Source organism: Canis lupus, chromosome 38 (genome assembly GCF_048164855.1).
Source record: "Canis lupus baileyi chromosome 38, mCanLup2.hap1, whole genome shotgun sequence".
In the NCBI taxonomy this organism is placed as follows: domain Eukaryota; kingdom Metazoa; phylum Chordata; class Mammalia; order Carnivora; family Canidae; genus Canis; species Canis lupus.
Genome location: NC_132875.1, coordinates 3949951 through 3970952, shown reverse-complemented (window position 1 = coordinate 3970952; position 21002 = coordinate 3949951). Strand labels below are relative to the sequence as shown.

Here is a 21002-nt window from a genome sequence, read left to right as displayed (position 1 = left end):
CCATGATTTCAGTTACCCACAGTCAACAGTGGCCCAGAAGCAGAGCACCCTCCTTCTAATGTATCATCAGCGGGTTAGTAGTAACCTAACGTTACATCACAATGCCTCCACAATTCACCTGCTCCATCTCTTCAGGCAGGCATTTTATCACCTTATATCATCACAAGAGGAAGGGTGAGTACAGTACAATATTTTGGAGAGAGAGAGAGAAACCATATTTACATGACTTTTGACAGTATATTGTTACAATTGTTCTATTTTATTATTAATTACTGTTTTTAATCTCTTACTGTACCTGATTTCTATATTAAAATATCTATTATACCTTTATCATAGGTGTGTATGTATGGGAAAAAAACATAGTATGTATAGGGTTCAGTACTACCTGCAGTTTCAGGCATCCACTGGAGGCCCTGGACATATCCCCCGTAAATAAGGGGGTCTACTGTACATATACACATACATACATATACACATATATATACATATATACACGTATATATACATAGACACATATACACATACACAGAAATGTGTGTATAGAAAACAACCCCAAAGGAAATATACCAAAATATTAAGTGGTTATCTTGGTGAGAGAAAGGGAATAACTATATTTTTTCATTTCAAATTTAATTAATGAATCCTTTAAGAATATGAACAAGAAATAAGCTGATTGACTATAAATGAACAAAGCTAGATTGCTCTCAGGCTTTTCTCTGCAATACTAAATGACAAAAGACAAAATTACATGTATATAGCATTGTAGGAAGTAAGTGTTTAAAGTCTAATAATTCCACAAATCAGCTAAGTGGTGTAAAATCAACACTGACATGTCTCAGATTCGCAGGGTCAGAAAATACACCTCCAAGAGAGACATTTGGAAAAAATTACTCGCTCGTGGTCCAGAATACCAAGCATTGAATAAAAATTATAAAGCAAAGAATGATGAACTTAAAATAAAAAGCAGCAAAACTCATTAAAATAAATATAGAGATGTCAATCCAAATAATTCATTAGAAATATGGTTATGAAATTAATACAGAAGAAAAATATTCTGTGTGGATAACATTTCATTAAGTGATAAGGTTTTTATTTTTATTTATTTATTTAAAGCTTTATTTATTTATTTATTTATTTATTTATTTATTTATGAATGATAGAGAGAGAGAGAGAGAGAGAGAGAGGCAGAGACACAGGAAGAGGGAGAAGCAGGCTCCATGCCAGGAGCCTGACGTGGGACTCAATCCCAGGACTCCAGGATCGCGCCCTGGGCCAAAGGCAGGCGCCAAACCGCTGAGCCACCCAGGGATCCCCATGATAAGGTTTTTAATATCACAAATTAATGAAGACCAATCAGTAGGTCGAAAGGGTAGAGAGAAAACGAAGGATAGTAAATCTTGTATGATGATAGGTGCATTTTTAACCTTGTCCTGAATTTTCTATAGCGAGCATGTTACACTTTATCAGCAGAAGTAGGCAAGTGTAAAAATAATAATAATGGTGAATATACCGAGTAAATCCTCTCAAGTCAGAGAAAATATCAACATCTAGTGTTTGCTTGCTGCAAACTTGCCTTGTCTCAGGCTTGTCCCTGTGTGCCACGCGTACCTGCCTACACGTCCGTTGTTGAGGTAGCGCTTAAAAACGAGAGGAACTCACCAGCAAGATACTCTCCCAAGACATCCAGCGGATGGGGAGCACCGCGCGGCCCTGGATCCGGTAGTAGTCACCACTGTACAGGTTTCTGCTCATTCCGAAGTCAGCTATCTTGATGGTATAGTTCTTACCCACTAAGCAGTTTCGTGTGGCCAGATCTCGGTGGACAAAATTGAGAGAGGAAAGGTACTTCATGCCAGAGGCAATCTGGGTAGCCATAAACTTCAGGTTGGCATAACTGAGGGAATAAAAAAAGAGGGGAGGAAGTAGCCTATGGAAAGAGCAAGCTGCGAGAGGCACACATTCTCCAGGGGGTATCAGTCAACTGGAGTTTCCACCAACATCCCTTCTCTGTTCTCAGTGGATCTCTTTGCTTTCCCTCAAAGGGTGGCTGCTCCATTATTCCTGCGTGCTAACCTCCCCTCCTCATGCCAGAACATTGATGAACTTTACTTCCCGGAGCCCAGGTTAGCCTCTTGAATGCAGAGGAGGGATGGGGGACCCGACTTACTTACCTGACGGTGGGTACATTGCCGGAGGCAGAACTAGGGGGCTCGTGGCGGGAAAGAAACTGATTGAGATCTCCATTCTCCATGTACTCGGTGATCATGCACAGCGGGTCATCAGTGATACACACAGCTAAGAGGCGGATGATGTTTGGGTCCTTGAGTCGGGACATGATCTTTATCTCCTTGAGAAAATCGTTCCTTTGGAGGACACAGACATAGGTAAACCCAGAGGCTGCCAGGGTTAGAAACAAGAGGGGGAAGGAGACACAGCAAAGCCTAGTCCTACCCATTACCCCAGAGTCTTGTTTCCCTTTAAATAACCTTTGGGAGGACAGAGAAGTTGGTACCTGGAAATGCCTTATTCTACACACCCTGGAATAGGATGCATGTTTATTCAACTGTGGTCTTTTTGAGAACAAGAGCCATGACCTGCTCACATTTATATCCCTAGAGTCCAACAAAAGGCCCACCACATAGAAAGTGACTACTATTTGCTGAAACACAGATATGCTGCTAAAAACTCATATGCAAAATGAAACTTTTCCCTGGAAATTGTTTCTTAAGTACACTGGAGTATTTACTTTTTTAAAAAGCTACGGACTCGCTCTATCGATCAAGCAAAGAAATCCTTTATAACGTGAAAAATCATCCTCTGCTTTATCTGGGAACTCTTTCTTTTTCTCATACTGGTTGTTCGCACTACAGGGCACACCAGCAGTAGTCACAACACACACTGAGCAGCCTGTTCAAAACAGAGCTGTTTTCAAGTTCATGGTGGTAGTGTGGAGTTGCTTCCAAATCAGCACTCACTTGGACTAGAACTGTTTGAGGACCCTAGTGACAACCACTCGAGTCACAAAATGGGCTATCATCTTTCCCAGTAACAATATTTGGGTCAGTGAGACCACTGGCCCACATTCTTAAAACTATCAGAGCAGATGAGCTATGAATCTCTGGTGAGTTTTCTAGGAATTCTGGACTGGGAGTTATACTGTATCAATATAAAACCCCAGAAATCAATGTAGTCCTGATGTGACATGTCCCCTCTTTCATTTCCCTTCCACTCAAAACCAGGGGTCTCCACAGCTTGGGGGAGACCATCCTTCACTGCTAAATTACAGTGGCCCCGGGAGAGGAACACCAAACCTCACCAACCAAACCAATGGGCAAAGGCTTTGTTATATCCTATGTTTTTTTTTTTTTCTTCTTGCCACTCTCTCCAATCACGTGATAAAGTTAATATTAAGAATATCTTGTCTCTCTAAGGGACCCAGAGGATGTCATTTTTCATGCATATCCAGGTCTTTAAGACTGAAGTTCTCACAGTTAAAATTCCAATTGTGTTCCCTCACCTTTCTTCCTTCTTCATTTCACATCCTGTCCGTTGCAACACTTTTAATGAAACTCTACTGACCATACTTGGAATTTACAATAATTTGGGGGACAGGGATAATAAGCTTTCTCTCGCTGTGAGTATCAGCGAGACAAACCAAGTCAACACAAATGGGAAAATACATACGTTACCCAGATGTGCAGACTTCTTTGAGACACAGACAACCAGCTTTCAACCAGCATGCCTCTCTGGGTGAGGATTAACTCACCATTACTGTAATGGAAAGGCTGTCAGACAACGGAGTATGGCTGGAAACTGGAATTTATGTAGTAAAGGATCCAAGAGACTATTGGCCAGTTTGGGACACGCTAACCAACTGTAGGATCCTTTTGCTTTGAGGTCCATGGATACTTTTCCAAGTAGAGGTAGCTTCTCATTTGGGGGTTTGCTGGTCACAGAAGAAAAGGAGCATAAAAGAGAAAAAAAAAAGGAATGAGACAGTAAATAGAGACGCGAATAAAGGAGCATGGAGGAGACTCAGCAAGAAAGTTGTGTGTAAAAGTGGAAGTCGGCCAAGAGGCAGTAATGACATTCAGGAGGATGTCTGAGCGCCATGGTCGAAGGAGCACATATTCAGGCTGTTGGGTGTGTTGGGAAGTACAGCTCTGTGCAAAGGGAGTGAGGAAGTAAACACGGAGCTAATTCAATGGAAAGTGGACATCTGCATTTGCCGGAGACAGAGAAGAGAGATGAGGACTGCAGGCCCCTCAGAAAAATAGAGCACAACAGTGAAAGGTGAGGCAGCTCACAGACCTTCCCATCTCAAAGAAAAACAAAAAATGCTCAAAGGTTTCCAGGAGTGTTCCTGATCCTGAAGGAGAAATACATAAAGAAAAATTCAAAATGCAGACCACAGACCTGGCATTCTTGTTGGCGTCTGCTCGGAGCATTTTCACGGCCACCAGGACAGGCTGGTTGGCACTGACATCTAGGGCAAAATCTTTGTCTTTGAATTTTTCCATCCCCTCCACTTCACAGAGATGAACCTAGACAAAAGTCATCTAGTCTCAGCATCATCGTTTCTCCTGAAGATGGCTCAGTACTCTTGCTGGGCATTTCCTGGAGATAAGCTAACTCTTACAACTCAAGCCAAATCATACATGTTAAGATACGTGTAACATGCCTTTAATGCAAATAGTCGAGACAAACAATGATAAAGTTTGACATTGTTACTGCTTTATAAAAGAAACATACATGGATTGGGATGCTATGTGACTGAACCTACAACATACTATTGTATTACGGCATAGGCCACTCTAAAATGGCGCTCGGCAGAAACACTCCAACTTTGACTCAAGGAAGTTTAGTTATTGGCTCATAGGAAACATATGGCAGATTCTTCTCTAAGGTAATCCCTTAGTATGGTGTTAGTACATAAGTAACCCCTATGTATTAGTAACAGAATAATGAGCCTGTGTTTTTAACCCAGGGGACAGAATGAGTATATACGACATCACAAACAGATGTCACCGGCCCTTGTACATCCACCAACACCAAACCTACCCAAGGGCAAAGCATGCCACCCACACTGAAAACCAATAACATATTCCTATATTTCATCTGGGGTTCAGATGGTGCTGGTGAAAGGCTCCTGTTGCCACTTAAGTCATGGCTTTGGATTCTCAGAAGGTTCCCGTGACTGATAGAAGAGTGCAAAGTCACTATTACGTGCATCACTCGGAGGGCCATCGGGAAGAGTGCTCCTCCTTATCTCAGTTGGCAATTCATTCCCTCCGGCTGATTCTGGGACTCAAGTCAGGGGCGAGGTTGTTTTTGACCACTTTACACATAACTCCCACTGACAGGAAGAAAACAAAGTGGCTATCAAGTAGCAGGATGTTCTTGGACAGTTTATCAAAGATGATCACATCTTACGGGACCCCACCCTTTGTAACCTATCGTAAAAAAATTTGAAAATATTGCATGTTTTTCAAGATATCTGCAGTCTAGTGACTTGCTTGCTTTAAAAATTTCTATACAGAACTCAGAAGACCCAGCAACCTTTGTGGGCTATTTCACAAAGATGAGGTTGATCCCAATACCAGCCTTCCAGAGGACGAGGCAAGGACAGAGGAGTGAAGGAGACACTGAGGTCTGAACCCACTTCGGAAGGGACACTTGGCTCTACTGGCCATTTGTATTCAACCCCTATCTTTGAGATACCAAGAACCGGAGATCCCACTAAAAGATTCAACTCACCTCCCCGAACTGGCCTTCTCCCAGCTTCTCCTTGAACGTTAGGAGTTTCCTGGGGAACTCTTCCACAGCCACGTCCTTCCCTGAGAGCAGGTCCATGGTAACGGCAGGCACCGAGTAGGTGTTGCCTCCCGTGACCCCCTGCAGGTTCACAATGTCAGCCTCTGCGTAGTGTGGCGCCCCCTCAGGCCCGCTGGGCTGGGCAGGCTTCACGATGCCACTGCAGCCTGGGAAGACACAGGCAATAAGTCCTCCTCCAAGGGGCATCTTTGGAGATCCTTCCAGGAAGAAAATCCAAAAGGAAGGCTAGGACCTGCCCCTAAGACAGCCTACACTACTCCATGCCATTCTCACTCAAAGAATGGTTCCCCTGGAGACCCTGTCTCGTGGCCTTCAGAATGTAGAATATCATTTTCTCTTATTCTTCTCAAACTACGTGATCATTAGCAACCTCCTTGGCTAATCTTAGGGGATCGTGGTGAAGCTGTAGGTGTAGTTCACTCTAGATAAGAGCAGAGTAGGAAAGTTCGATGATTTAATCACATCACTTATTTCTTTAATTTGAAGACACTCTCATTGATTTAATAACATATTTTAGGGATGAAACAACTTTCCGATGATTCAATATAGTTTGAGACACATTCTTCCTTAAAAAAAAATAACTTAAAATATGAGGGGGGAGATGTTTTAACATATTAGAAAATAGGTAAGTTACTTTAGGTTAGCCTAGGAAATAAATTCGTTCATATCCTTGAGTTCAACGTGCTCCTTCAATGTTTCTTATCCGCTGAGTGATAAACATATGCGAGTTTCCTTTCCTCCTTTGTAAAGAGCCCTTGCAAAGCCTATGCGTGCCCAGTTAGGTCTGTCTGCTTCTCCATCTGGCCTTTCTCCCAAACACAAGTTCCACTGACTTAGGTCATTCCTCAGGTGCTGACCTTATGGAAAAGCTGCTCTGAGCCTCACTGATGACCCCAGAATCCCTTCTGATGTCACTCTGCAGCACTCTAAAAAACACTGGATATGAATCAATTGGCACTATTTTACCAAAGCAATGCTTTTTATTGAAGAAAGGCAAGAAATATTCACTGATGTAAAAGATCTTGTATCATTCTAATAAATTTTCACCAAAGAGAAATAAACAAAAATTAGATAAACTCAGTTATCTAGATGGCTAGAAGATTGGGAATTCCAGGATGTCTTTAGCTTCATTTATTTGTTTTCTCCAGGTGAAATGCTAGTCCTGAATTTACCACTAATGATGTTTGGTATTGGGTGAGTGCCCTAGCTGGGCTTCCTCACCTTCTTCCTATGGAAAATGAAGAGACCAGACTAGTTGGACTTAGCTTAGGCTCTTCAGGTGTTAGCACCTTAGCGACAACCTTTATCTATTTTCTTTCTCTTCTGACCTGAGGGTCCTTTTAAATACCTACTATGTGCAGTAGCAAAAGAGAGGCACTCAGATTAGGGTAGGACCAGTGGCAGATCAGTCTAGAAAGAGAGTGTGGACTTCTCAGGAAAACGTGGGCTCCTCTCGATTAAAACCAGTCTTGGCTGAGGAGGAGAAAAGTGTCACACCTTCATGATGCCCGTCAAGATCTCTCCCTCATTCTCTGCCACTGGGCCATCCTCACCTGACTCTTCCTCCCCAGGAGCAAATTCTGGGAGTTTTCGTATCAGCCTCGATGGCTCCTGGTAGTCAGGACGAAGGGGAAAGATGCGATCATAAGTGGAATTGGACTCCTGCTCACTTGGCGATGAGGAGCGGTTGTTGTTGAACATGCTGGACTCACTGGGCAGGGACAGGCTGACTGTCATTTCATCATCCAGCATCCTCCGGGAAGCCTGAATGAGAAGAATGGGGAAGGCATGTTGGCACAAAGGGGATCATAGCCTCCTCCTCTTCTGAGATCCAGCTCCTCCACTCAGGTGAAATACCTCTCTGTTACTCTTAAACCCTGGAAGCACCACAAGTGACAGGGATGCGACCTGTGTCAAATGCCTGTGTCATAGGAACTGAGAGTAATCCTCCATTGCTTCAAGGCAAAATGTGATCTCCTAACTTCTGTGCTGCCAATGTTTGTTAACTTCCACTGAAGCATTTATAAGCATTATTTATATGACACTGTGAGAACCTATCAGTGGCCAATCAAAGATCTTCTCCATCTTACAGTTTTTGATGTTCTATTATATACTGGATTTTAGCAGGCTTATCCTTTAATTGGTTTGATTCTGTGTAGACACATTAAAATGCTCATTCACTCAACAGATGTGCTATAACATGATGGCTCAGTAGTGCACTCCATCACTCTGGCTCCATAGCTTAGGATAATATGCCCTCAATCCTGCATTTTTACTAGCCCAAAATAAAATAGCTATAAGAATGCAAAAGGAAATCCCTAGGGATACTGAAGTGAATTATACCTAATGAAGAAGAAGAAGAAGAAGAAGAAGAAGAAGAAGAAGAAGAAGAAGAAGAGGAGGAGGAGGGGGAGGAGAAGGAGGAGGGAGAGGAGGAGGGGGAGGGGGGAGGAAGGAGGAAGATAATAATAAAATTGTTTTGGCATCCTAGCCAATGTGATCTATCTGCACCTTCTAAAGGAAAATGCACGAATTTGAATGTATGTGAACTATTTGGATTTGAGCATAAAAAATGTTCCACTCTCATAAACACATGTTTGAGTGTTCAGTGGAAACGCTTAGATGTCTGCTTTATCCCCTGAACTAAAAAGTCCTTTGTTACAATCACATCCTCAATACAGAGTTTGGAGCCCAGCACATAGTAGGTACTCAATAAGTATGGGTTTATTTAGCTCTCTCAAAGAAAAAATGTTAAGGACACTACTAAAAGCATCCTGCAAATAATGGTTAGTCTAAAGCTATTTTGAATCATGGTTTTTGGAATATATGTGTATGCCTAAGGGTTTTATACACACACATACGCATACGTGCACACAAACGCATAGACACACACAGAGACACAAATTCTGTCCCCAGGAAGAAATCCTGTCATTCCAAAGCATCTGGATTTATCTTACTAGGATACACAGGGTAGAAATAATTTTTTGAAGGACCAAGTTAAATATTCCAGGGCAAAATTTTTGCTTTCCCTTTTACTTGAAGAATCTCGAATCCAATACTCCTCTTCCAGTCATGAACATATTCCAATCAGGCTCAGAAGATCCAGAGAAGTGTGGTAATTTCTCCAATAAAGAGAAATATAGCTCACAGGGTATAGAACACAGATTCCCTCTTCCCAGTGAAAATGCAGGCATAACAAAATACTCAATAAGACACACATCAGCTTCAAGCTGTCCCATGGACCTTCAGACTACCAGCTTCTACTACCACCAGCACATTTTGCTGCTCCTCATCCAGAACTTAGATACCCAGTGTGTTCCAGCATTCTAGAAGAAAGGTCTTGAATTACCTCAAAGCTCAGAGCTTCTCTAACCTTTCAGTCCACATCCCTTTGAATCCATGGATCAGTGAAGACGTCCATGGCCAAATCTAGAAACACTTAAACATCAGCAGACCCTAAGAGTATCAGATACCTAGCAGAAATGCCCAGGGAGTTGCTATCTAGCCTAAAATACCAAAGTTATAGATATTCCAACTTTTCAGTGGAATGTATATATTTTAAAAGGAAAAAAGTTGACAAATTTCAACACTGACAATTGGAATGACCATAGAAAATAGGATATCAGTTATATGACCTTAAGTACATCACACTTCTATATAACTTACTAGGCCCAGCTCACCATTATTCAACAAGGTTTAAGTAAAAGAGTACACACAAAAAAAAAGACCTTGCAGATTGTCGAATGTTAGGCAAATGTATAAAAATTATTCAGGTAAGTTAGGCTGGACAAAACAAATCTGAAGAGGGACCCAGAAGGATGCATAATCACAACTTCCAAGTAAATAAAGTAGAAACAGGACTATGAGAAACTTGGCTTGGATATTAATGAGGCTGAATGTTTTTCTACACACACACACACATGCATGTGTGTAAACAGTAACAAGAGAAGGAACAGCATTATCAGAAATTTTAGCTAGGTACCAATTGTACATCTGTTAATTTTTTTAAAAAACACAGATGCCTGCACTCTCCCCAAACCCAGTGAATCAAAACCTTCAAGGAAGATGTTTGAGTTGAGATTCAATGTATTAGGAAGAGTTTCCTAGGGAGGCTCCAAAATCCTCGTTTCAAACATGAGAAAATGGACTTAGCTTATTCTTTTCTGACTCCCTTCAGCAACAAGCTTCTCCAATCCCAGGCTTCTTAGTGGCCTCAGTTAATGCTCTAAGCATTTACAAGTTCTTATAGTTTGCCTTTTTCTCCTGGGGTGACAGTGGCTTAGGCACGTGTAGCACAGGTTCTTATCCCATGACTGTTCTGCACTTCCTTACCTTCTCCAGCATTTTCTGCCAGAACTGCCTCCAGAGGATGATGACAATGATGGCCAGGAGAATGAAGATGATGGCCACCAAGCAGCCAATCAGGATCCGAGTGTTGCTGTCATCGACTTTAAGCATTGGATCTGTGACCAAGAAGAGAGAGATGGAGAACATCACCATCTCATGGGGCAAGGAAAAGCATGAGAGACTGGACCAGGGACAGAGGTAGAACTTTTTCCTTCAGGATAATTCTACAAGATGCCGCCTTAACACTTCTGCTTAGTTTCAGTCTTGCTAGTCTTGTATGACTTTGCTCCTCCAACATACAGTCCTCCTCCTTGGGGCCGTAGCCTCCGCCTCCTCCTCATGTATCAGACTGGATAATGGAGAAGTTTTCAATTCATCCTCAAATTTTGTTCCTTTATTACCACAGCCTAGGTCTACTGGCCCACAGTCATACCTCATGAAAAATAGGTGAAGAGTCCCCCTTGGAGACACTTGATCATATGTGTTTCCCATATTGCCGGCTCATATTACCAGTGATCATCTAAAGCACTGGATACATTTTTGCATGTATCTCCAATTAGAGAGACTACCATTTTGTTTAATGGACTTCCATCCATTGAGATCCCCTAGAAATGTCCCTTTCCTTGTTTTTGTTCTGAGATACCCAAACTTTCATGAAGCAATTGGAACAACTCCAGACTCTGCTTTAACTGAAGAATAAAATGAACTAGTGAGGAGAGTGAGTTTGGATCCTTTACTTTGGATTCTATCTTTCCAGAACTACCCTTCATCCAAAGCCACCTGGTATAAAGCCTCCTATGCAGACAATCAGGCCCTTGCAAATCTCTACCCTTCTTCATCTTTTAGAAGCCCCCTTCAATTTTAACTTTTATAACTAGAAATCACACATACCATAGGTTGTGGGTGCCACAGGTGAGGTGGGCAGGGCTCCAGAGTTGTTATACATTGCAGCGTCTGTTACAAAATAAGTGTGAGTCAGAGCTGGGGAGAATACAGCTAAGTAGTGGTTTTTCTGGAGGCAGATCGTGACCTAGCACATTGTGAAATCAATTTAGCGAGTTGTCATCAGCCTTTCTTAAAAAGGAACTCATATAATATTCTAAATTTTAAAAAATCATCATTCATCTGGACAGTAAGAGCAACTCTTCTTTTGGAAAATGTTTGTTTAAACGATACTAGGTGTCATGGTACAAAGAAGTTTATGAAACAGTGGCTCAGAGGGCTGTGACCACACATTATCATAAAGCATGCATAGGAAGTCAGACCCAAATTCAGCAAAATGTAGAGAGAACATGATGGGTAAGTGGTCATGGAACAGACATAGCGCTAAGCGGCTCTCCAAGGAAATTAAGTTGTTTTCACTATGCTCATTGACCTAGCCCTTTAATTTATAATCAAACCTCATCCTTATAGGTAAATTATTGATACCGGAGTGTCCTTTACTGTGATGTATAAGCTTCTAAAACTAGCCCCCCAGAGTGTATTTGCTAGATTGATGTTGGCAACTCATTTTCCCCTCTGATTTGTCTAAGGAAGGAAGTCAAGAATTAGAATATGCAATTCCCTTCAACCCGCATGCTCTCCGTAAGTCCTAATTTTTCTTCTTCTTAGCATTATTATGCAAATTGGGAGGTATCTGGCATCTACATATACTTTTCTGCATTGGGTCCTCAAGCTCCAATGGAAATGAATGTTATCATGACATTGGATTATAAAACTCAAGAGATCCCAGGAGTCAAAAACTAGCCCATTGCTGCAATTGGGTATAACAAGGTAAGTGGACTAATTACTCTGCCAAGAGAATAGAATCCCTGAGGATGGATGAGAATCTATGGTCTCATTGTTAACACAATGTAATGACACCGTTTTTAAACATCTAAACCACTGTTCTTTTTTTTTTTTTAAGATTTAATTTATTTATTCATGAGAGGCACAGACAGAGGCAGAGGGAGAAGCAGGCTCCATTCCATGCAGGGAGCCTGACGTGGGATTCAATCCTGGGTCCCCAGGACCACACCCTGGGATGAAGGCAGTGCTAAACTGCTGAGCCACCCAGACTGCTCTAAATTTCTGCTCTTAGTAAATACTTCATGTAAAATAATCAATCTATTCTTAAATTAGGTCTTTATAGAAGAAGGCATCAAGGCACCAAACTTGTTTTTTTTTCAAACAGATGTTCTATTTCCTTATCAGTACATCTTAATGAGCAAACTGTCCTGAAATTTTCTTCCTTTAAAACTTAAATCAGGGGTGCCTGGGTGGCTCAGTCAGTTAAGGGTCCGACTCTTGATTTTGGCTCAAGTCATGATCTCAGTCATGAGATCTTCAGTCATGGGGTGGAGTCCCATGTTGGGCTCTGCTCTCAGCATGGAGCCTGTTTGTCCCTCTCCCTCTACTCATCCTCCTGCTCTCTCTCTCTCTCTCTCTCTCTTTCTCAAATAAATAAATATATAAATTTTTAAAATCTTAAAATAAATAAACAAAAATTTTTAAGAAATAAAAGTTAAATCAGAAAGCATGGGGTCTTGTACTTTATCTTCACATTAGTCTCTCTTCCCCTCTTCTGTTATTTTTCACCTAAACTTTTCTACCAGTCCAGTGCAAGGCTCACTCTTTTGACACTGTTATGAACCCACCCTCTACTGACCTCTCTCCTGACTGCTAATTCTTGGTATCAGTTTTTTGATTTTTTGAGCATCTTTAGAAAAATCAATGTGTGGGTTTTGTACCTCATCTCAATGGTGGTAGACAATGTCCTAAATGCCTTTTAATTTTGCAAGATTCAGCACAATCCCTACTACCCGGTTTGTGGTCTCTAAGCACCATTCTCCAATAAAAGGAACGAGGACTGCTTAAGGAAATGGTTGACTCCATATCTGGAACACCAATGTTTAAAAAGAGCTTGCATAATTTTGTTCTTCCAGAAAATAAGATATTTATCAAAGTCTTATAAGTCCAGATACAAAGAACACAGAGCCAGCCTAAAGGTGTATGCTCTGGTCAAATGTAAGACAATTTGAGCATCAGAAATAATTAATAATTACAACTGATTAAACATACTGAAATTATTAAAAAAGCAATGAATGCATGATGATATTAAAAACCAAAACATTATTGAAGGTTGCTAGGGCATCAACTCTGAAAATTGATGAAGAGAAAAAATTAATCATGTTTCCTGCCCTTTCAATGTGAACCATATCTCAGGGTAAGCAAGTGCATGAGGAACAGTTCTACTAGTCAGAAGAAATTGAGCTAATAAATGCAGAAGGAATGCAAAAACTAGAAAATCACCATTTAACAATCCCTAATGAAATAAATAATTCAAGCAGTGGTCATCAGTGGAGATAACTTGAGCCCAGGAATCAATCTTAGCATTACTTAAGGTGAGAGAATCTAACATTACATCCTCATGATGAGGTTCAACATAAAGGACACAGCACTATCTATGAAAATTCTTGACAAAAATAAATATTGAACTTGAATCAAATCAGCCTGTAGATATAACCACGAGTCTACAGAAATGACAAAAGATATATGCTCTAAAAAATGGCATCACAGAAAGCAATCAGCCAAACCAGAATGGATTTTTTTTAAAAGGACTGTTTTATATTAAGAGAGACACTTAGGAATATCCTAAAGGAAATCTCCCAAGAGGACCTTATTTGTTTTTTTGGTTTTTTAAAATTTTTTTTCTTTATTTATATATGATAGTCACACAGAGAGAGAGAGAGAGGCAGAGACACAGGCAGAGGGAGAAGCAGGCTGCATGCACCGGGAGCCCGACGTGGGATTCGATCCTGGGTCTCCAGGATCGCGCCCTGGGCCAAAGGCAGGCGCCAAACCACTGCGCCACCCAGGGATCCCCAAGAGGACCTTATTTGGATCTGAATTTGATCAAGCCAACTGTAGTAGTAGTATTAGACAATCAGGGATACCTGAATGTGGACAACCTATTAGCTAATGTTAAAGAATTACTTATTAACAAATGTTGTTAGATGCCATAATGCTTTATGCGTATGAGGCATGATGTTTATAAAGATAATGCTATTTTCTTAGATGTGGTCTCACATTTTTAGTAATGAAATCAAATAATGTCTCAAATTTATTTAAAATTCTACAATGGAAAGGGAGAAATGGATAAAACAAGACTGGCAAAACCAGTGGTTAGTAAGGCAGTGACTGATGAGGGGTCTTTACTTTTGTGTATTTAGAATTTTTTCTTAAGATTTTATTTATTCATAAGAGACACACAGAGAGAGGCAGAGACACAGGCAGAGGGAGAAGCAGGGTCCCTGCAGGGAGCCCAATGTGGGACTCGATCCCAGGACCCCAGGATCACCCCAGGATCAGGTTGGCAGACGCTCAACCAAAGAGCCAACGAGGTGCCCCTATTTAGAAATTTTCACTTAAATATTTTAGTAGTGTGCTTCCCCTTAACTGGCTTCATTTATATAGCTTTAGCTCATTGTATTCTCATGTATTAGTCCTTTATTTATGTGCCTTTTACAAAAATATGTAGAACCCAGTAAGTATTCTAGTCTTACGGAAGATTCCTCTATGCATCTGCGAGAAGCCGCCATGCAACCCTTTTCCTTAGAGACCCTCCAGTGAGCAGCTCCAGTCCACCCCTTCCTCCTGTTCCTCCCATTTCCACAGGAGGCTCCCTCAGCTCCCAACCTGATTGGAAGGTGATTTCACTGAACATCATCCAGGTGTCCGCAAAATGGTATTGGCACTTGATGGCACTGGCCATGCGGTGGTGGAGGGGCACCGTGACGAAGCGGGCACTGGGGTTGACATCGTCCAGGACGAGGGGGAAGGACACAGCGTTAGGTTCCCACTCGTTGGCCTCAGAGCGGAAGTAGCACTGCACCTCCTTAAAAATCTTCACACCTTTAGCAAACATGTTGTTGCAATGGACCTGGCAGAGAAAGAGGCATGCGAGTGACAGGCTGACAGCAGTAAGTGGCGCAGGGACACAGTGCAACCTAACCCCTGACGTCCTAGACCTGACCATTTATCTGAGCACTGCCCTTGGTGAGAAGTTGCTCTGTAGTCTTTCAGACTTGCTCTTCCAGGAACTTGAAGGGTGGCAGGGATACATTGGTCTGGCCCTCAGAACCGAGGTGGCTCCCCTGGTCACCTGTCTACACCTGTAAGGCCCGGGTCACCTCATTTCCTGTCACCTCATCTGTTAAATGAGGGCTGGACCAGCATCCTTTCGGGGCCTTCCTTGCGCTTAACACTCCCAGGTGTCTAACCCTCTCCAACAGGCTTGCCATGCACCCAGAAGCAGGCTGCTCTGAACTGAGGTAAGGGGGAGTCCTCTCTCCTGCTCCCTCCTAGGTGCATTCTAAAGCCAGTCCACTCCTTCCAACAGGGTTAGCTGAGAAATCTGAAACAGTACACATTCCAAAACAATTTCATCTTTCTCTTTAGGAATCTCATTTCAAGGGCCACATATTGGCATTTTTCAGCCAGAGACACACTATCTTCATTTAAGTTAAGTTAAGGTGAAGCCATTCTGATGTGGGCATGAAATCTTCCCCACGGATATTTTCTGAGATGAGAAAAGAAGGTCTTTCGGAAAGTAGCTTGCATCCTCTTGCCTGCTGCCATGACTCTTTCACCAGGATATTTGTATGGCTTTTAAAAGGGTCATCGGAAACAAAGATCCCACAACAGTTCCTCTGGAGCACCTTGCTGCATTTAACATCCCTCAGAAATGGAATATGCATATTTGTAACTAGGTCAGGTCCCTCGTGGTAGTTCACTGACATTTCCTCTGGCTTAGTCGTACGTGGAAAATGGAGCTTTGTGGATCGCTATCCCCTGAACTAAAAGACTGCACAGGTTGGAAAAGCATCTTTGCCATTCTGGGAATATATTTGCTATTTGCATTTTAATGTCTTGCTTAGGGCCTGAATTGTAACCCTCCGACTGTCTTTGGTACCCTCCTCTGCTCTCTGGATGGGAAATACAGGAGGACTACCATTCAGAATTTATTTTTAAATGAAGAAGAAGCAGCAATGATTGCAGCAATTTTATGGTTGAAGAAATGAGCAGAGAAATGAGCAGTCAACAACAGGATGGAGTCTAGAACTCTAGACTCTTAGTCCAGTGCTCTTGCCAATACCATGTCACACAGAAATGGAGCAAGTTGCTTTAACTTCTCCATTTGGATTTTCCTGTAAACTTTTTAATGTTGAAAACATCTGTTAGTACCTTCTTTCTTTGGGATGAGTTAACTGTTCCAGTTTATTGAGCACAAGTCAATGGAACAAGGCTAGAAAAAAAAATCCAAAAAATACCATCTACAGCTTCACTAGATTTTTTAGATTTTTTTTTTTTTTTTGAAATCTGCAAAGTGTTGGATAGGTAGCCTGCGGGAGAGGTAATAATCTCTCCTCCAGATGTTTTGAGAATTCTCCTGGAATGCAAATAAATAGTATAGAATTTCATTCCCCTCTGGGCTTACATATTTATTTAATAAATGCAGAACATTTTAAAAGTACATGAATATACTTCAATAGGCTATTTTGACTATATTTAAGGACTGAGGGGAATGGCAATAATTTGCCTAGAAACCAATAACTACTCTCTAAAAGATGTTAGTGATCCAAAAGTCATCTTTTACATTTTATTTGTCTCAGAAAAATTAAAATATGCTAGAGACCTGTTTGGGCTCGAGAGGCCTGAGCCTGAGATAGCTTCTTCGAAGTTTCTGGCACCTGCTTACTGTAGATTATGCTTCTGAATAATTCTGACCTGTGATAAACTAATTAAACCGGAGCTACAGGGGACTCAGGAAGATTACGTCTATTGACTAAATAGTACAATTTTGTGGAGAGTTTAACATACATTTTATTATTTCTGAGACTAAAAGTTATCCCAATGGTATATTTCTCTGAATCAACAGACATGTTCATAGGTGCATGTGGCTATCTCATTATTCAGCAAAACAAATAAATTTTCCCTGGAGGTACATATTTTTGCCACTATGCATATTCTCTTCCTCCCTCCAGAAAACCTTGTGAAGAAGAGTGTGTTACACACAACTGCACGTACTTATGTTTTACAACTGCCAAGGAGCCAGCCTTGAACAATATACAAGTAGATGGGCATGTGTTGATCCTTCTGTTCTCATCTTAAATATTTGTTCATTTAACTGATAGCTATTAGTCCAGTTAGGAGATATTACCACATTAACATGTGAGGGTGATATAATAGACATGGATTTCCTCTTTGACTCCAGGTTTGTGCCAAGAATAACAAATTTTGATTCACTAGGGACCCTTAATGATAACACAGATTTCCTTCTGCTGGATCTTCAACTCATCCTACATATCTCCTTTTGCAAATAGGTAGTGCCTCTCCCCACACTGAACTGCAAATCATCCCAAGGGGATTGAAATAGAGGCAGCAACACCAGGTTTTTGGCCATTAATATTCTGTATTCAACTATTAATAGGGAAATAATATTATTATAATGTTATAATATTAATATAATATTATTATAATGATATTAACTATTAATTGGGAAACTGACAGATAAATGAGGATCCATGTGTGAGGTCAAATGCACTTGTCCACTTTCTTGGGCCTCTTATTAGAGTCCTCTTATGCTCCTCAACAAACCAGTAAAAATTCTATGTGAACCACAAAAACTTCAGGGGTCTCCCTTACATTCAACAAAAGGACTTTGTACTTTTAAGCCCCAGTTTTCCTCAAGCTTAGAGTTCAGTTTGGGGGAGATCAAAATCTAGTAGGATGACCAGACAGATGTGCTGTTGCAACAGATAAGGGACAAAGAACTCTGGAAACAGAAGAGTACAGAGCCTTCTATTATGATTTCTCAGTGCTGCAGGGGTTAAAGAGACAGGGTAGGGGTGGAAAGTTATTCCAAAGACAAAATACAAAATATTCATGTCTTCCATTTAGAATTAGAGTTGCAACAAGCCAGCCTTATTGATAAAAGTATGTCTTGTCCCTGGGGCACATGGGGCAGGGCCATAAAATGATTTCCATGGGCAATTGTTACTTTTGCTCTTGTGAGCCCCTCTCTCCACTAAAAATAAAATAAAATAAAACTGTATTTTAAAATTGTGTTGTTAAACAGATGAAAATAATTTTTGACCCTAAAAGTTCTTTTCCCCCACTGACTTTAAAAGAAGTTAAAGTTAAAACATTTCCAGGGGCTTTAAAAAGTCCTGTGAGCTCTAGGCCCACTGTGCCTAATGGTATGTAGGCTCTGATGTTGGAACAACAGAAAACATTGAGAAACAGTGACCTAGTCTAACCCCCTTATTTACAAAGGAAGCAAGAAGCCAAGAGATGAAGTGACTTGGAAACACATGTGGCTCATTAGTAGCAGAATACCGATTTGAATCCAGTTCTGCTGGCACCACCCAGGGTTCTTTCTAGTGTGCCTTTTCACTACACCATCATTTTGGATTCCTTGGACACGTTCCACTACACCTAACTCCACTGACCTTCATGGTTGTGAAATTCCTGATGCGGTCAAATTCAAACATGATCTCGATGTAACCACTGGGGGCACTTTCATTCCTCCAGCCCACGTAGTCATAGCCCGGCCACACGTGGTATTCGTGAGTCTGAGTGAAGTCATCCAGGCCAGACACCCCATCTGTCAGCTGGCCCAACCCTTCAGTCATGCTGCGCAAGCCAGGGGAAAAGACGGGAAAGGGAGAGAGAAATCTAGAATTAATTGCACATTCGAGGAAGAGCTTTTATACCCAGCTTCTTCACCCCAGGGTTTTGTAAGAGTTGATTATCTTGAAGGTTGAAGGATTATGAAAAATCCAGTATATTTTATAATATTGATGCATTTATCCTGCATCAATGGAGAACAAAGAATTTCATACAAATAAATTTTACAAAATACTTAATTGCTTACTCCTTCAGCAGCAAAGCTTTTGAACAATATTTTATCAGGTTATAAGAAAAGCGTTCTATAATCTATTGTATCCTTACCTATTCTTGGAAACTGAATATAATATGCTTTTCAATAATAATTCAATGTTATCAAATTCATTTGATTAATTAATCTATTAATGAGTAAATGAATGAATGGATGGATGGATGCATACAATGAACACTACAGTAGATAGTAGCACTTGACTATCACTCAATAAATAGTCCCAGAGCTTGTTGGAAATTTTTCTGACTCTTCTTTGACTTAATGTTGTCATTTTTCAGTGAATCAATTCCAGAGAAGCCAGTCATGCACTCCTCTACCCCACATCCAACCACCCAATTTGACCCCAAACTAAAGGGGGGAAAGTAATCAATGCCAAATTTAAATACTAATTTATTTCTAATTTTAATTAAATTTGCAGAATACTAGAGTCATGAAATAAAATGCATGAATTACATGAGGGGCTCAGGCATTGGATTTAGTCTTGCTTTCTAGCTTGGCGGGCTTTCCATTTCTGATTGTAAGGCTTTGCTTGATTAGTATATAGGACAATTGTGTATTTATGTTAATTTGGCTATTTCTTATTGGCTTTCTCTTTTTATTTTACCTTCTTTTTATGGAAGGACAGAGCAAGAACTCATCAACTGGGACTCCTCTCTCCTCAAACTCTGCATTTCAAGCTCTAAATGATAGTCAGGAGTCTCCCAAATGAAAATATTGGGATACTCACCCTCAAGCAAAAATACATGTGCCCCTTTAGGTTACATAAAAGTTGTGAATTCACAAAAAATAATTGCGTGATTATGCCAGCCTTACAGATACATTTTTTTATTTATTTGTTCATTGAAAAATGTTTGGCAAATTATAAAATTTGACTGGCCTTATCCACAGTGACCAGAGCCTGGATCTCCCTTCCAAGGATTTGCCATCTTTTTCTTCTCTCTACAGATCAGAAGGCTAGGAGAACATAAGTTTACTTGCAATAAGTATATTTCCCATTGTCCCCAGAATTATAAATCCCCATGAAACTTATGAAAGCAACACAAATGAAAAATTAACTTGTTTTAATCAAAATTAAATCACATGGGGATGGGTAAGGAAAGAAACTTTCCTGGTTTACTTAATCTCCTTTAGAATTGTTAGAAATCACTACAACAAGCATGTACTATCTCTATAAATTTTTTAGTTAAAAAAAGATAACTTTTGCTACTAAAACTATCTAATCCTGAGATTCTGAATTAGGGAGCTTATACCTCATCACTCAGGCACACTCCATAGTGATAACCTCACTACCTCAGCTATAAATGGGAGATGATTGTGTGAAAACTATTGCAATTATTCTTGATCTTCCCTCTGTTACTAGTTACCTGCCTTATTTATCCATTTGAATCCCCTGCTAGTCCCTTAAATTTATAACCCAACTGAAACCCATCACTATCCCTTTCTTAACTAAATATTTCCCCTTAAGTTTCTCATTTCTGCCCATTATATTTTTCTCATATTCAGTGGCTCAAAGTGCCTGGCACAACATGAGCACCAAAATTTTTTTGTTAGTGAATAAATGCCATCCCCAAGGTTTCATCTACCTCTTTTTCTCACCCGACTGTCTCTCCTCTATATCCAATCAGATTGCAAACGACCCCTATGTGAATGTCTCCTCCTCTTGTTCCCACAGTCACCATTTTAGCAGCCTTGGTCCTTCCTTCTTCTCATCTGACAGAATTTGCAATTAGAAAATGTCCCTCGTCACCTCCTCTTTTCACTCTAATCTAACCTTTGCAAGCCTCTTGATTAATCTGTCTAAAGCACAGTTCCAATCATGTCCTTCCTCAGCTTTCAAAATCTTCAAAGATTTGTTCTGTTGGTGATTATGTTGATGATG

The 21002-nt window shown here is 40.7% G+C and overlaps 1 protein-coding gene and 1 long non-coding RNA gene across 8 annotated transcripts in view; one reads left to right on the top strand and one right to left on the bottom strand.

Annotated features, from left to right (window-relative positions):
• DDR2 (discoidin domain receptor tyrosine kinase 2) overlaps positions 1 to 21002 on the bottom strand; it is a 150008-nt gene that overhangs the window by 10002 nt on the left and 119004 nt on the right. For all 5 annotated transcript variants that reach the window (XM_072814723.1, XM_072814726.1, XM_072814724.1 and 2 more), the window contains 9 exons: positions 18675 to 18858; positions 14860 to 15103; positions 11074 to 11136; positions 10168 to 10298; positions 7389 to 7599; positions 5758 to 5981; positions 4417 to 4544; positions 2172 to 2363; positions 1660 to 1894 (listed from right to left, as the gene is read on the bottom strand). In XM_072814723.1, coding sequence (XP_072670824.1) covers positions 1660 to 1894; positions 2172 to 2363; positions 4417 to 4544; positions 5758 to 5981; positions 7389 to 7599; positions 10168 to 10298; positions 11074 to 11136; positions 14860 to 15103; positions 18675 to 18858 — 1612 coding nt within the window. The remainder of the gene's footprint in view (positions 1 to 1659; positions 1895 to 2171; positions 2364 to 4416; positions 4545 to 5757; positions 5982 to 7388; positions 7600 to 10167; positions 10299 to 11073; positions 11137 to 14859; positions 15104 to 18674; positions 18859 to 21002) is intronic.
• Positions 51 to 19893, top strand: LOC140626888 (uncharacterized). 3 transcript variants are annotated; one of them, XR_012025876.1, is made up of 4 exons: positions 51 to 174; positions 10177 to 10380; positions 11794 to 11955; positions 19744 to 19893. It is a non-coding gene; the product is annotated as an uncharacterized lncRNA (long non-coding RNA). The 3 variants fall into 3 exon arrangements; XR_012025877.1 differs by lacking the exon at positions 51 to 174 and adding an exon at positions 2222 to 2384; XR_012025875.1 differs by lacking the exon at positions 51 to 174 and adding an exon at positions 5077 to 5650.